The 15,737-nt window shown below is 40.6% G+C and overlaps 2 protein-coding genes across 2 annotated transcripts in view; one reads left to right on the plus strand and one right to left on the minus strand.

Annotated features, from left to right (window-relative positions):
- Positions 1–15,737, minus strand: part of LOC134656957 (protein D3-like) — a 385,106-nt gene that overhangs the window by 345,533 nt on the left and 23,836 nt on the right. The gene's annotated exons all lie outside the window — the stretch shown is intronic.
- LOC134657014 (protein D2-like) lies at positions 1,091–14,706 on the plus strand. The gene is made up of 5 exons (XM_063512582.1): positions 1,091–1,328; positions 5,592–5,715; positions 9,397–9,527; positions 13,320–13,402; positions 14,538–14,706. The coding sequence occupies exons 1-5, from the start codon at positions 1,170–1,172 to the stop codon at positions 14,674–14,676; spliced, it is 636 nt and encodes a 211-aa protein (XP_063368652.1). The 5' UTR covers positions 1,091–1,169; the 3' UTR covers positions 14,677–14,706.

Genomic DNA, 15,737 nt, shown 5'->3' on the forward strand with positions numbered 1-15,737 from the left:
ATGTCTGACGATAAAACACTTAAAAATAATAATTAGGTGGGTAACCATAAATGTTTTAGCACTTTTAGCATTGTTATTAATAATTACCTAACTAATTAAAAATGCTTATTTTCTGCTACTTTGTTAACAAATAACACCTTCACTGCGACATTATGTAATGTAGTTTTAAAGATTTGAAAATAAGTGATATTTGATATTTGATTTGAGTTTTTCAGACTCATATACGTCATTTAGTCGAAACTCGAGTTCTTTTCAACTTGTTAGACAAAGACCCTTAACTTGAGTCCTCTTCAGCAAACTTTCATATAACTCGTTCATTAATTAAATTATTCAACCACTTCAAGCCAAGTAAGACTGAGTATTAGGTTGAAAATTTAGGACAAATGAAATTTCTATAGTGCGTCAAGCAAATCTTGCCAGTAGCAATGTACTGCAAATTAAAGTAGGGTAACACCATGTAACACTCAAAGAGCAGAATTGCGCTAGGAAAAGCAGCAATGTACATCGAACAAAACGCATACAAAACGTGTTTATTTTTCCGCCTTTCATATTTCATACGTCAGTTCGAGTGAATTATCATAACCTCAAATTTTAGTAATGTTTACCGTCAACTAGTATGATTGTACATTGTAGGCACCTTAGCTTTGCTTGAGGTCATGCATAATCTTGGTATTTAATGGTGACAGCAGAAATTTCTCTTGAAATAGAAACGATTCAGAATGTAAACAATAAGATGACGGCTGTCATTCACGATCCACATTCCACAGATAACACACAGATGACACGCGATTTTGAAATTATTCGAACACAGTGTTGCTAACCCGCGATTTTTCAAATTTGCCGCCTTTTACTACTGACAAGATTTGGTTGATCCAGTATATGTGCTAAACCATCTCCAGCAAAACTTCGATTATTACTCAACATTTCATCCCAAACACTTCATTCATTTATTCATTTGGTATTCATTTCAAATACAGTTAGATCCACACACTAGTTAACACTTTTTAGCTCAACACTACGCCTCGCGCATTCTGTAACCGGTTACACTTATAAACAACACTGGCCTTATAAAGCTTGCATTTCACTCCCAACCGGTCACTAGAGCTCTCGCGTTCTCAATTTAAAATTATTATTTTTCTTAATTGTCTATTCCAATTTTTTTTTTCAAAATGTTTTGGATACTGAGATGTTCGTTGATTTTTTTGATAGCGGTCAGCATGGTCAATTTTAGGGTGTTCACGAGAGCAATGTCGACGGTGTCCAAGTCGTTCAGCACTCACGGCGTCGTCTCCGATGTCATCCCGGTGGCTCCAGGGGCTCTTGCTGCCGTAAGTACTTTTTTATTTTTATTTTAATAAAGCCGTCCGTCGGAAAAAAACCAAAATAGCTAAATTTCTACACAGAAAATTCTCTAAAATTGACTGATTGAATATTTCGGATATTCCGTTTCCAAAATAAAAGTTTCTTATGTATCCTGTGAGATTTATATGGGATTTCCGAGAAATTTTCCAACTTTACGCGACTTGCACATTTGTAGTAATTGTGGTCTGGCAAACCAGTTTTGTGTACCTTTATTACCTACTTTTAAGTCGCTATAACATTTGTAATAAAAATTGAAATCCGTCAAGTTTCACTACACAGTTTAGGAAGAAAAAAATAATTCGCCTTTTGTACTAGGTTTTTCTTTTGTGCAATAAAGATTAAATAAATAAATAAGGCATTGTTTGGCTATAGTTTCCAGCTCCAAGCGTTGGGGGCAATTTTTAAGGCTATCCTGCTACACACTTTGCCAGAATATAGTACAAAAATATCTTCCTTGATGTTTATAAAGGTTCAGATCAAGTTATAGCAGGTTTTGAAACTAGATTTCTTAAGGCAATTCACCTGGCAACAAATCGCATGCGATTTTGCTAGCTAAGTAGATTCAACGAATTCAATGGGGTTGGCCGGTCGAAGTATTTAGCAGATGGCGCCATCAAGCCATCATAGCTTGCCCTGCATAGATATAATATTTGTAAAGATGGACCCTAAGCGAGCTGTCACTGTTGCCACTTTGTTTTTATGTACGATTAACCTTGCTGTGGCCATGTCGATAAAGTCATATCGATAAACTATCGACATTTCTTGCAATTTGAACTTTTCTTGAAAAGTTTACCGATACCTAAAATGAACAAAAAACGCTTTTACTCTTTATCGTGGTTATCAGATCACGATTTTATCGTCACGCCACAGCAGGGAACGAAGGGAAAGTTCAGATTTTTAATTACAATACATAAATACGTACTAAAATATGTGTTCCGCAATAATTGAATTGTTTTATCATATTATAATATATTCATAATCCATTAGCATTTTAATTTTGTTTATTTTTAACGAAGAAATTGAAGCTTTAATTAATCGCTTTTCCGTTCCGCTGTGTAGCGTTTATCGATATATAACATAATTAAAATCGACTTTTCACGTCCCTGAAAATGCACACATAGACGTTTTTACGCACACATACGCAACTTTGTAACCACCAAAACGGCAAGAACTGGATTTGAAGTTCGTCTTGTCAACAGTATAGTTGTCCTTTTTTGACAAGTGGCATTTTCACAAGAGGGAAGAGAGTGAAGTGATACTAGTTCCTGCGCCGTCAAAGAGAACAGACACGTTGGGGCCTTGTTTCCCTGTCAATCCATAGAATTGTGTCAAATTTTTGTTTTTTTTAATGCCCTGGATGCCAGTTGCCAACCCTATTGATCGATTAAAAAGTCGCAATGTATCAAAAATCGCATGCGATTTGATGCAAGTTGAGTAGAAGCCTTATAGAGGATTTTTTACACTAGAACTGTTTTCTTAAGCCGAGGTCATAAAATGCTAATGATTGTTTTTGTCAGGTAGGTAGGTACATTATCTATATTTAAGGCGAAGCATAAAAGATAAAATATAGTTTATTCAAGTAGGCATAATTACAATGCGCTTATGAACGTCAAATAAAGCTACACCGGCTCCAACCCTACACCTCTGCCCCGAGAAGATTTAAATCCCCCTCAATTGGAGGTGGGTATCCCAATATGGGACCGGCAACAAACTCGGCGGGAACATATGTATTTTCAAAAAAAAAATACATCTTATAATTAACATGCATTACGAGAAAATAAGGAAAAAAATACAATACCGGTTTTCGAATTTAAACTGTTGTGAGACATGCTAACATTGAATAATTTTACGGTTTAGACTCACTAAAACAAGTGAGTCTAAACCGTAAAATTATTCAATAATTTGGTTTATGTCGGAACCGGCTTCACACCTAGGTGTTTAATAGCTAGCTATTACAATTTTAATTATTTTTTACGACCTGTTTACTAAGCCTTTTACTTATCTGTGGATTATCCATAATTTAATAACCGTTTTACCGTTAGGTACGTCTCATGGGGGTCATGGGTCATTCTTTAAAAACAATGATTTTAGATCATATTTATTACCGAACGCGCATTTTTGTGGTAGTTACAAGCCCACTTTTTGGGGCCTAGACATTTTTAGGGTTCCGTAGCCAAATGGCAAAAAACTGAACCCTTATAGATTCGTCATGTCTGTCTGTCTGTCTGTCTGTCCGTCTGTCCGTCTGTCCGTCTGTCCGTCTGTCTGTCCGTCCGTATGTCACAGCCACTTTTCTCCGAAACTATAAGAACTATACTGTTGAAACTTGGTAAGTAGATGTATTCTGTGAACCGCATTAAGATTTTCACACAAAAATAGAAAAAAAACAATAAATTTTTGGGGTTCCCCATACTTCGAACTGAAACTCAAAAATTTTTTTTTCATCAAACCCATACGTGTGGGGTATGTATGGATAGGTCTTCAAAAATGATATTGAGGTTTCTAATATCATTTTTTTCTAAACTGAATAGTTTGCTCGAGAGACACTTCCAAAGTGGTAAAATGTGTGTCCCCCCCCCCTGTAACTTCTAAAATAAGAGAATGATAAAACTAAAAAAAAACATATGATGTACATTACCATGTAAACTTCCACCGAAAATTGGTTTGAACGAGATCTAGTAAGTAGTTTTTTTTTATACGTCATAAATCGCCTAAATACGGAACCCTTCATGGGCGAGTCCGACTCGCACTTGGCCGCTTTTTAATAGTTTGGGTAACTCAAAACTCTGTTTTGCTAGTGTCTCCTGGCTAACGGGACGGTGTAGCAAGAAAAAAATAGGCGTAGATAGATGGTCAACCCTTATATACTTCTTGTTCTTACATAAATACATAATATGTAATATTATTTCTACCTTCCTGTATTCCAGGTTTTAATTCGGCTTTTCATACGTTTTGTATTAGAAGGTAATCAATTTTATTGTTAAAATAACGTCTGAAGTTCGAAGCATAAAATTCGATTCCTAAATTGAGAATGTTCACAAAAATTGGTACTAAGTTTTCGCTATGGTAAATTTTCCGTATTAAATGTGTATACCTTCCTGATTAAAGTAGTATTGATGTTTCAGTACGATAACATTTCGTATGAATTAAAACTTAACGTCCGTAACGTTCGTTGTTATCCTTTAGAATCAAATCACAGTTGACACATACGCATATTAACTTGTATAAACAGTCGTGTATTAAATGCACACTGCGTCGGTGCAATCGCAAATGACCACTTGTGGTTACAGGTACAGTAATAATTACGAATGACGTTGCTGTAACCGACAGTATTCTACATCAGCGGTAGATTTAGGGCCACAGTTACACCAACCACAATTTAGAGGACTGATCAACGTCACTCAGCAATAAACTATTGTAACTTCCCATACAGTAAAATTTAGCGCATTAACGCTTTAGTAGTGACAGGCAGAGGGTTTGATGCAACCGCGAATTATTTGTGCGCCAAGCCGTCCCATTCAGCGCTAATCACGACACGTTGTCGTTTTGTTCGAAGTATTTTCGCTACATACCGGGAAACCCATGTTTTCGGCTATGACGTAGCGCTATATGTCCAAAGCATGACGGTGAATGTAGGTATTAGGGTTCGAGTGCTCGGTCTTCGTTTGTAAATCGTATCGTCACTTGTCCACCAGCGAGTTAAGAGTGTTACTGTTAGGTACCAGTGCAGTGTAATAGCTGTTATCAAATCGTCAATCTGTAGAATTTCCATCGCACCTCGTTATACAGAATGAAATTCTAGTGATTATTTACGTATTCCGGTCTATAATGAACATCGTTTGTTGTTGTAGTTTTTACCATAACGAATGACATTTGCTGAGTCTGTGAGGCTATAATTAGGTATGTAAACTTGGTAAGTTCTTTCGTATGTGTAAAGTTACAGTAAACATTATTTGGCTGTTTGTATCTGGCTGGTTTTAATACCATTAACAGGATAACATTTACAAAAATAAAAAACCTGTTTGCAGGCGTTTTTCTTCTGTTTTTCTCTACGGACGTGACGAGCGAAATGCACACGCTAATGATAATTAAATATCATTTAAATATCATTTGTACGTTCGAATTGGCCTCATGGTTTAACAACCGTTTTGACGTGCTGAAAATCGTGAAACAAAGACCAAAGAAAATTCAAGCCTTTCTAACATTAGTTACTAAAACGATTGTTTCAGGTGAAATACCCCAGCGGAGCGGTCGTGAGCGAAGGCAATGTGCTCACTCCCACGCAAGTCAAGGACATCCCGCAAATCAGCTGGAACGCCAGCCCGGATAAGTACTACACCGTCGCCATGACTGGTGAGTCTTGAGTGCGAAGTACCTCAGCGTAGCGGTCGTGAGCGAAGGCAATGTGCTCACTCCCAGGCAAGTCAAGGACATCCAGCAAATCAGCTGGAACGCCAGCCCGGACAAATACTACACCGTCGCCATGACTGGTGAGTTTTGAGTGTGAAGCAGGGATGTTGCGGATGCAGATGCGGATGCGGATATTTAAAGGCTCACATCCGCGGATGCGGATGCGGATGCGGATGTCAAGATTAGGTACTGAGAAAATGTCAAATATTACATTTTTAGTATTTTCGTATTAAAAAAAACGAACCGTTTAGTATTTGAGCAAGATTTAATAAACAGTAACTTGGCCGACTTTACTGGATCTAGACGATTTCGTTATAGGTAATGACGAAATTACCTAGCACTTACACCGCCGCTAAGACGTTTCTGTACCGACTTGTTCGGCATCCGCATCCGCATAAGCTCCGCATCGATTTTATGCGGATGCGGATGCAGATGCGGATGTTGAAAATAATGCGGAAGTTCCGCGGTTGCGGATGCGGATGCGGATGTTCGCAACATCCCTGGTGTGAAGTACCTCAGCGTAGCGGTCGTGAGCGAAGGCAATGTGCTCACTCCCACGCAAGTCAAGGACATCCCGCAAATCAGCTGGAACGCCAGCCCGGACAAATACTACACCGTCGCCATGACTGGTGAGTTTTGAGTGTGAAGTACCTCAGCGTAGCGGTCGTGAGCGAAGGCAATGTGCTCACTCCCACGCAAGTCAAGGACATCCCGCAAATCAGCTGGAACGCCAGCCCGGACAAGTATTACACCGTCGCCATGACTGGTGAGTCTTGAGTGTGAAGTACCTCAGCGTAGCGGTCGTGAGCGAAGGCAATGTGCTCACTCCCAGGCAAGTCAAGGACATCCAGCAAATCAGCTGGAACGCCAGCCCGGACAAGTATTACACCGTCGCCATGACAGGTGAGTCTTGAGTGTGAAGTACCTCAGCGTAGCGGTCGTGAGCGAAGGCAATGTGCTCACTCCCAGGCAAGTCAAGGACATCCAGCAAATCAGCTGGAACGCCAGCCCGGACGAGTACTACACCGTCGCCATGACTGGTGAGTCTAGAAATTCGATATGAGCATAAGCAAACTATGTGCTCATGCAACGCTTGATGTCTTTAACTTCATATTTTTCTGTATACGTTGTGCTTCCCTCACATACATTATTACATATAGCCATCCATACATGCCTCACAGTCTTTGGAATCTCCCTGGTGATGACAACTACACACACACACACACACACACACACACACACACACACACACACACACACACACACACACACACACACACACACACATACACACACATACACTTAAAAACTTGTTTGCCTTATCATTTGTTTTGTTTCTTTGTTTTCTTCTTTATCTTTATATAATGCGTAAATACTATGTATAATGCGTCTAGACTTAGATAGATTGAATGTGATCCGGGAGAGGTGGTGCTTCGTGCCGTCATACAGTTTTTACTAGTACGGAGGAATCGTTTCCTACTCTTACGAACAACATGCTGTAATGTTAAAATTGTATTTAAAGGAAATAAAAAATAAATTGAATTGAAATTGAAAAATTGAAATGGCGAATTAGACTCAAAAAGGTGGACGATTATAGCAATATTTTTACAGTCCTTTATTTAACTTGCAATGTACCCATGTAAGTTGTAGTTGTGTAACTATGTTTTTACGGGTCAAATCTTGCAAGTTAAATTTGACACACTTCCCGACTTCCAATGAAGCTGAAAATTTGCATAGGTACATATGTAAGTCGGGTGACAATGCAATATTATGCTACCATCGAGCTGATCTGATGATGGAGACAGAAGGTGGCCATAGGAACTCTGTGATAAAACAAGGCAACCTGTGTTTGGAGTTTTTAGAATTGTCTCGATGAGTATTCGTTGCCTGTGGAAAGAAAAGTACAGTCAGCGACAAAATCTTGTACCAAAAAAGCGGCCAAGTGCGAGTCGGACTCGCCCATGAAGGGTTCCGTATTTAGAGGATTTATGACGTATTAAAAAAAACTACTTACTAGATCTCGTTCAAACCAATTTTCGGTAGAAGTTTGCATGGTAATGTACATCATATATTTTTGTTTAGTTTTATCATTCTCTTATTTTAGAAGTTACAGGGGGGGGGGGGGACACATTTTACCACTTTGGAAGTGTCTCTCGCGCAAACTATTCAGTTTAGAAAAAATGATATTAGAAACCTCAATATCATTTTTAAAGACCTATCCATAAATACCCCCACACGTATGGGTTTGACGAAAAAAAATATTTTAAAAAAAAGTATGGGGAACCCCCAAAATTTATTGGTTTTTTTTTCTATATTTGTGTGAAAATCTTAATGCGGTTCACAGAATACATCTACTTACCAAGTTTCAACACTATAGTTCTTATAGTTTCGGAGAAAAGTGGCTGTGACATACGGACGGACAGACAGACGGACAGACGGACAGACAGACAGACAGACAGACATGACGAATCCTTAAGGGTTCCGTTTTTTGCCATTTGGCTACGGAACCCTAAAAATTAAATGTTCGCCAAAGACTTATTTCCCATACTTGTCACAAATGTCTCGGCCACTTGTCGATCTCGTTTGGACCGGCGCTGGCGCTTGTTTCTACCGGTGTCGCTATCGCTAACAAGCCAATTGCGGTGCGGTGATTGGATAATAGGATTAATAAACTAAACCTGTTGATTTGGTTATGAGTAAGGTACCTACAAACAACGGTTACGAATGTTGCGATGTTTATAAAATGCCTAACCTGGATATAAAAGACGCGTCGTATCAATGTCAGTTTTTTTAGGGTTCCGTACCCAAAGGGTAAAAACGGGACCCTATTACTAAGACTCCGCTGTCCGTCCGTCCGTCCGTCCGTCCGTCCGTCCGTCCGTCCGTCCGTCCGTCCGCCCGTCCGTCCGTCTGTCACCAGGCTGTATCTCACGAACCGTGATAGCTAGACAGTTTAAATTTTCACAGATGATGTATTTCTGTTGCCGCTATAACAACAAATACTAAAAACAGAATAAAACAAAGATTTAAGTGGGGCTCCCATACAACAAACGTGATTTTTGACCGAAGTTAAGCAACGTCGGGCGGGGTCAGTACTTGGATGGGTGACCGTTTTTTTGCTTGTTTTTTTGCTAGTTTTGCTCTATTTTTTGTTGATGGTGCGGAACCCTCCGTGCACGAGTCCGACTCGCACTTGGCCGGTTTTATTTCAAAACTTAGTTCTAAAAGAAAGATTATAAATTATTTAATTATAGGCAGATGGTTGTTGTCATTAATTCAAACTAAGTCAAGCCTAGATAGACTTTTGACTCCTGGGTTTTATTCTTGGGCAGTTGCCTGTTTACACAAATAGTTAGAATTTTTAAACACACGGTCGCTTTCAGCACTGTTCAAAAGGGTATTTGAACTACTACGACTACTACTCAAATCAGTTTCTTTTTTCAAACTGTCAAAACGATTTTGCTAGTATGGAATTTATAGCTGGTCAACCAAATCTTGTCAGTAAAAAAGGCGCGAAATTCAAATTTTCTATGGGACGATATCCCTTGGCGCCTACATTTTTCAAATTTGCCGCCTTTTTCTACTGTCAAGATCTGGTTGACCAAGTATATATTTATCTTTCAGACCCCGACGCGCCATCCCGCGCGGAACCCAAGTTCCGCGAGTGGCACCACTGGCTGGTCGGCAACGTGCCTGGCAGCAATGTGGCGGCCGGCGAGACGCTGTCCGCGTACGTGGGCTCTGGGCCCCCTCAGGTACGGTACACGTCCCGAATGTATACAGACCCCGACACCGGCATGGAGCCAAGTTCCGCGAGTGGCACCACTGGCTGGTCGGCAACGTGCCTGGCAACAACGTAGCCGCCGGCGAGACGCTGTCCGCGTACGTGGGCTCTGGGCCCCCTCAGGTACGGTACACGTCCCGAATGTATACAGACCCCGACACCAGCATGGAGCCAGGTTCCGCGAGTGGCACCACTGGCTGGTCGGCAACGTGCCTGGCAGCAATGTGGCGGCCGGTGAGACGCTGTCCGCGTACGTGGGCTCCGGGCCCCCGCAGGTACGGTACACGTCCCGAATGTATACAGACCCCGACACCAGCATGGAGCCAAGTTCCGCGAGTGGCACCACTGGCTGGTCGGCAACGTGCCCGGCAACAACGTGGCTTCGTGGGCTCCGGGCCCCCGCAGGTACGGTACCCGTCCCGAATGTATACAGACCCCGACACCAGCATGGAGCCAGGTTCCGCGAGTGGCACCACTGGCTGGTCGGCAACGTGCCCGGCAACAACGTGGCTTCGTGGGCTCCGGGCCCCCGCAGATACGGTAAACGTCCCGAATGTATACAGACCCCGACACCAGCATGGAGCCAGGTTCCGCGAGTGGCACCACTGGCTGGTCGACAACGTGCCCGCCAGCAACGTAGCCGCCGGCGAGACGCTGTCCGCGTACGTGGGCTCCGGGCACAGTATACTAAGAACAGTAGTGAATCTAAGGCCGCTCCATGGACCTAGAATATTACGGACAGAGTTTCGCTTACAACACAACTGTGATTCCAACATCCACCAGTTTCATAGTATTTACGCGTGACACACACACATTGACAGCCCACATCCACCAGTTTGCCCTCAGACGGACGAATCGAAACGTCATTGAAGTAAACATGTCGAAGAAAAATATAAAATATGCCGGCATCCGTAGTAAAATCCTGCTAGAATTGTACCGATCGAAAGAAAAAAAGTCACGGAATAACTTTTCATACTTAAGTTTATCAATTAGTACGTAAATTCACGATAATTTGTTGTTTATAAATTATCAAACTGCAAAACAGGAGTGTGACCAGTAACATGAATAGGGTAATTTCCCGAAAGTAGGGTAATTAATACCCTTCTTATTAAATCATTATGTATTAAGAGATCATTTAGGTAAATAGTTAAATTATTGATTGTGCATTTCAAACTAGGTCGGTATGGTAATTTCCCGATACTAAGGAGATTAGACGCTTACATGCATGTTTGATAGTTAACGTTTGTTTGTTATGTATTATAATTTTTTTGTTGAAAACCAGATATGTTTCAAGTTAAATGTATAAATTAAAAAAAAACATGACGAACTGATTTCATTACGATGCTAAGTATCATTAGGTATTGAAAATAATGTTTGCACAAAGTAATTGTGCAATATTGCACATTTTCAAGACCTATAAAATCAGATACGTACACACCTTTTTTATTGTCTAACGTAAAACTGTCCTAATTTTTTTATTTGAAAACAAGGACGATATTAAAAATAATTGTTTCACCATTAGGGGAGAATTTGTGTTACATGGTAACACTCGTCTACACGCACACATTCAAACCGTCCGCCATTGCAGTGTCACAGTTTGTCTTAGGTGACAGTCCGTCCGTAATATTATAGGTCCATGGGCCGCTCGGCAAGTTATTTACCTACTCTTGCGTTGGCGCTCAGGGTTGTCACTTTTATTTTTAGTCAAATATTATTTGCGTATTATGAGTAGCACTAGGTTTCTATTTATATAATATAATGAAATGTTCTATCCATTCAGAAATGAGGTATAAATTAAGGCCGGTAAGAGCAGGCAAATGCGAGCGTACTCGAATGCGCGCGATCACAGTCGCGGTACGGCCCACACTGCCGCCACCGTATTCCCCCGTATATTATGCTAATGTGTGCGTGGCAGCGCGTGCGTACACGGCGCCCGGCGCGCACGCACACATTCAAGCCGGCAGCGGCACATTTCTATGAAGATTCATTACTGTTCTTGTACTGTGCTCCGGGCCCCCGCAGGTACGGTATAGTTTGTAGCTTTCTAATAGACCCCGAAGGCTAATCCTATTGTCTATTGTTAAGAAAAACCGCTCGTGCCACGTGCCACAACCACCTGCATAAAAAATCGGTACTTCGGTTACTGAGTGCCGGCGAGCCGAAGGCTACAGAACCAGTCTAAAATGTGTCATCGAGATGCGTAACAAAGGCGCGTTATCGGAGAGCGCACCTACACTGGTTTTTTGAGCGTTGGACTAGCCCGCGCTCAGGTGCCAAATAGAATAATTAGGACCCTTTTTTGCAGGTAAGTAGCACGTGCGGTTTTACTGAACAATAGACAATAGGATAAGCCTTCGGGGTCTACTAGAAAGTTACAAACTATACACGTCCCGAATGTATACAGACCCCGACACCAGCATGGAACCAAGTGCCGCGAGTGGCACCACTGGCTGGTCGGCAACGTGCCCGGAACAACGGCAAGTTTTCGGGACGTAGATTTTCAGCTACTGAAATCCGTTCCTGAAAAGACCATGCGTCAATATAGTCCAAAAACCAATAGGGTTCAGTTATTTCGTTAAAAAGGGACTTATGTTTAACACATTCATTGCCACCCAGCCAAACAAGACATCCGCACCAGGCCACAACAATTTCGTCATATAAAGCTGTAGTACCACGATCCCGACAATCGGGTCGTCCGGCCTGGGAACGAAATCATAAAATACCCGATAGTCGGGTTTTCGGCACTGAATGTGTTAACCTCCCAAGGCCCAGCCTTACAAACGAAACATAAACTGTAGGAAATATAGTTGATTTTGCGTTGTTTGAAATTTGAACGAAACAGCAAAAGCGACTCTGTTCCAATTGAACATGGTTTAAATTACATCGAACTGAATAGGTACTATAGGTAGGCCTTAGGAGGCTATGATAAATAAATAAATATACGGGTACTGAGATATTCATATTTTAGTTATAAATAAGATCTATCAGTAAATAAATATGTCCTACTCTCAGCTCTAATGGTTTTTGGGCCAAGTTCCATACAAAGTTGCCTATTATACTTTAGAAATCTAATTCAAAATCAAATATTTTATCATATAACGTGGAAAAGTAATATTAAAAAACTATTAGTAAACTAGAAAAAAATTGCGGTTCTGTTAAGTTGTAAAAGATATGTATGTTAATTATTGCGTGTCCGGAATTTGAACCCTCAGTCCCGAATTTTGGGTAAAGCATGAATCTAGTATAACTGGATCAGGCTGTGGGGGCAAATGACCGAACGGGATAGTTTTATGTATCATTCAGTAGGAGTAGCAGCGAAAGCGCTATTATTGTTTGTCCTTGTCACAGTCTCACATTTTTTCTATTCCCCACCGTAAATTTAGTATGGATTATGGTAGGCAACAAATAAATTCGACTACGGATGTTTTGTCCCACGGACACGCGTATAGCACATCCACTGACAATCCAACCTCTAGACTGAGCTTAGGCCAATTCTTTCATAAAACCGATGCTGCCAATAATACGGGGGTGCGGGGGGACGAGGTGAGCGAATCCCGTGGCGTGATTGGTCCGTTCAAAGACACGGACCAATCACGGCACGGGATTGACTCGAAGATGGAGTAACGCTACCGTATGTGTGGCAGAGGGGGCAGCGCGACTATGCTATGTCTAGAGGTTGGATTGTTTGTGAGCACATTTATTAGGATCCTACCATGTTGAGGTAAAGTAAATCTAACCTGGTAACTATGGTAACTATCCACAGGGCACTGGCCTTCATCGCTACGTGTTCCTGGTATACCAGCAGCCCGGCAAGCTCAATTTTGACGAGCCCAGACTACCTAACACGTAAGCATATAGTCTATTTTTTTTTTTATTCGGCAGACTAAAATGGCAATTCATTGTATGAACATCATGTGTCATTCCATACTATGAAATGTCATTTTGGTCTACCGAATAAAAAAATAGACTTTTAGTTCGTTTTTTTTAGCATTAGAAAGAACTTGAAAGAAGGTAAGCGATCTTGACATGTCTTTTAATTGAAAAACGCTTTTTAAAAATCAGTAACTTAAGTATAAAAGCAGAAGAATATAAATGATCGTATTAGATTCATAATTGTAACACCTTATTATGTACATGACAATGCAATATTGAATAAATGACTAAGTTAACTCTGCAAGTGTGTCTGTGAGTACAAGATTATTCACTACATCCAAAGAGAATAGATTATATAGAGAGTTACGGTCATAATTTTATGTAGCCACAGTAAATTTACCATCTTTTGACAGAAGATTAAAACTGTTAGAACGCCATTTGACTTTGATCCTTATTCTTTCACTGATATGTGGGTTAATCAACTTTTTCTTGTCACACTTTGCTATGGTTACGGTCTCCTGAGTCACTCTTAAAATTGTAGGTTTTTCGTATTTAAATGAACCAAACATGCATTTTATGGTAGTTATAAGACCTTTCCATAATGGGACATCTACTGAGCATGTTAGTAGAACATGGCACAGCAGTTCCTCTAACAATCTATGCTACTATTGTCTCCTCGCTGATGGGACAGAATAACAACAAGAAATAGTTGATTGACCCAAGTGTTAATTTGTAAATATTGAAATTAACGCCATCTAGCCGAGCATAGGCCAAAGGTATGGTGCAATCTTTTCGAACGATGGCGCCATAACCTTTGGCCTATGTATTAACCTTTTGGACGCCAATGACCGATATATCCGCACCGTAGCTTCAACGCCAAAGACCGATTAATCGGTCACAGACCACAGAGCAACATCGACCTACGCGCATATACATAAAGTTCAACTTCAGTTTTGTCACTTCAATGATGTGGCGTCTGAGTGACAGCTCTTGTGTTTGACACGGCGTGGAAAAGGTTAATGTTCACCGTAGATACCTTTTAAATTTGTATATTAAGATTCAAACTGCCTTTGCCGCTTTACGTTGACAAGTCTATTTTTTTTTAAAGATCCGGTGACAACCGCGGAGGGTTCTCGATCCAAAAGTTCGCGACCAAGTACGGGCTGGGCGCTCCCATAGCCGGCAACTTCTACCAGGCCGAGTGGGACGACTACGTCCCTATCCTGTACAAACAGCTCGGCGCCTAAGACGGACGCTTGGATCTTAACATCTCTCACTTAACATGCTTAACAGTTAACACGTTTATGGGTATATTGTGATTTGTGACGACCAAAGATACATTTGAATTCAGATTAACACATTAATTGCCACCCAGCCAAACAAGACATCCGCGCCAGGCCACAACAATTTCGTCATATAAAGCTGTAGTGCCACGATCCCGACTATCGGGTCGGCCGGCCTGGGGACGGAATCATAAAATACCCGATAGTCGAGTTTTCGGGATTCAATGATCAAAGAAATTAATCAGATATAATTGACAGGTGTCCATGGTGAAATTATTTGAACTGAGTTTTATTAACATTCAGGGTTTTTTTTATCTTTTTATATTTTTAATGGGTTTTGTCACACAGTAACTATGTCACCCCATTCAGGGTTTGAAATCAGATATAATCAATTAATGCCACTTGCACCATCCCACTAATACGGGGTTAACCGGTTAAACCGTTAACCCAGTGTCAAAGTGTACTGGTAACTCCAGGTTAACCCCGGGTTAGTGAATGGTGCAAGTGGCCCTTAGAATAACATTTTATCATAAATGTCTACAGCTTTCGGATACAGTTTTTCAATTTTGCTACAACACTGCGAGACTTATTTCACCGAGTGAAGCGATGATCTAAGTTGGGCTGATGTTTTGAACAAGTATGATTATACAAACATGTTAGCAGCTCCATATTTGAAAGACGATTTTCGCAAATAAGTGTTACTATCCACAAACGTGTTAATAGCGAGACTTAAGGCGTATAGAACTTAAGACGAATTTTTATTAAGTAACCAATAAGATTTAAAAATAAAAAAACAATAATTAGCTTCCAAGTCTATGGACTATAATTCTATAATTGTGAATAATTGGCATAATAATGACTTTCTAAAGTTAAACTATAAAGGTAACTAAATAGAATCGGCAGAAACGAATTCTCCAAAGTTTTTGTTAAGATCCAAAATAGTATTTAAGTTTTTTAAGACATTTATTTGTGCATTTATTTCCCCATACCACTTGCAACTTGTCCTACTTTTCTAAAGAACGATT

Source organism: Cydia amplana, chromosome 19 (genome assembly GCF_948474715.1).
Source record: "Cydia amplana chromosome 19, ilCydAmpl1.1, whole genome shotgun sequence".
Classification (NCBI taxonomy): domain Eukaryota; kingdom Metazoa; phylum Arthropoda; class Insecta; order Lepidoptera; family Tortricidae; genus Cydia; species Cydia amplana.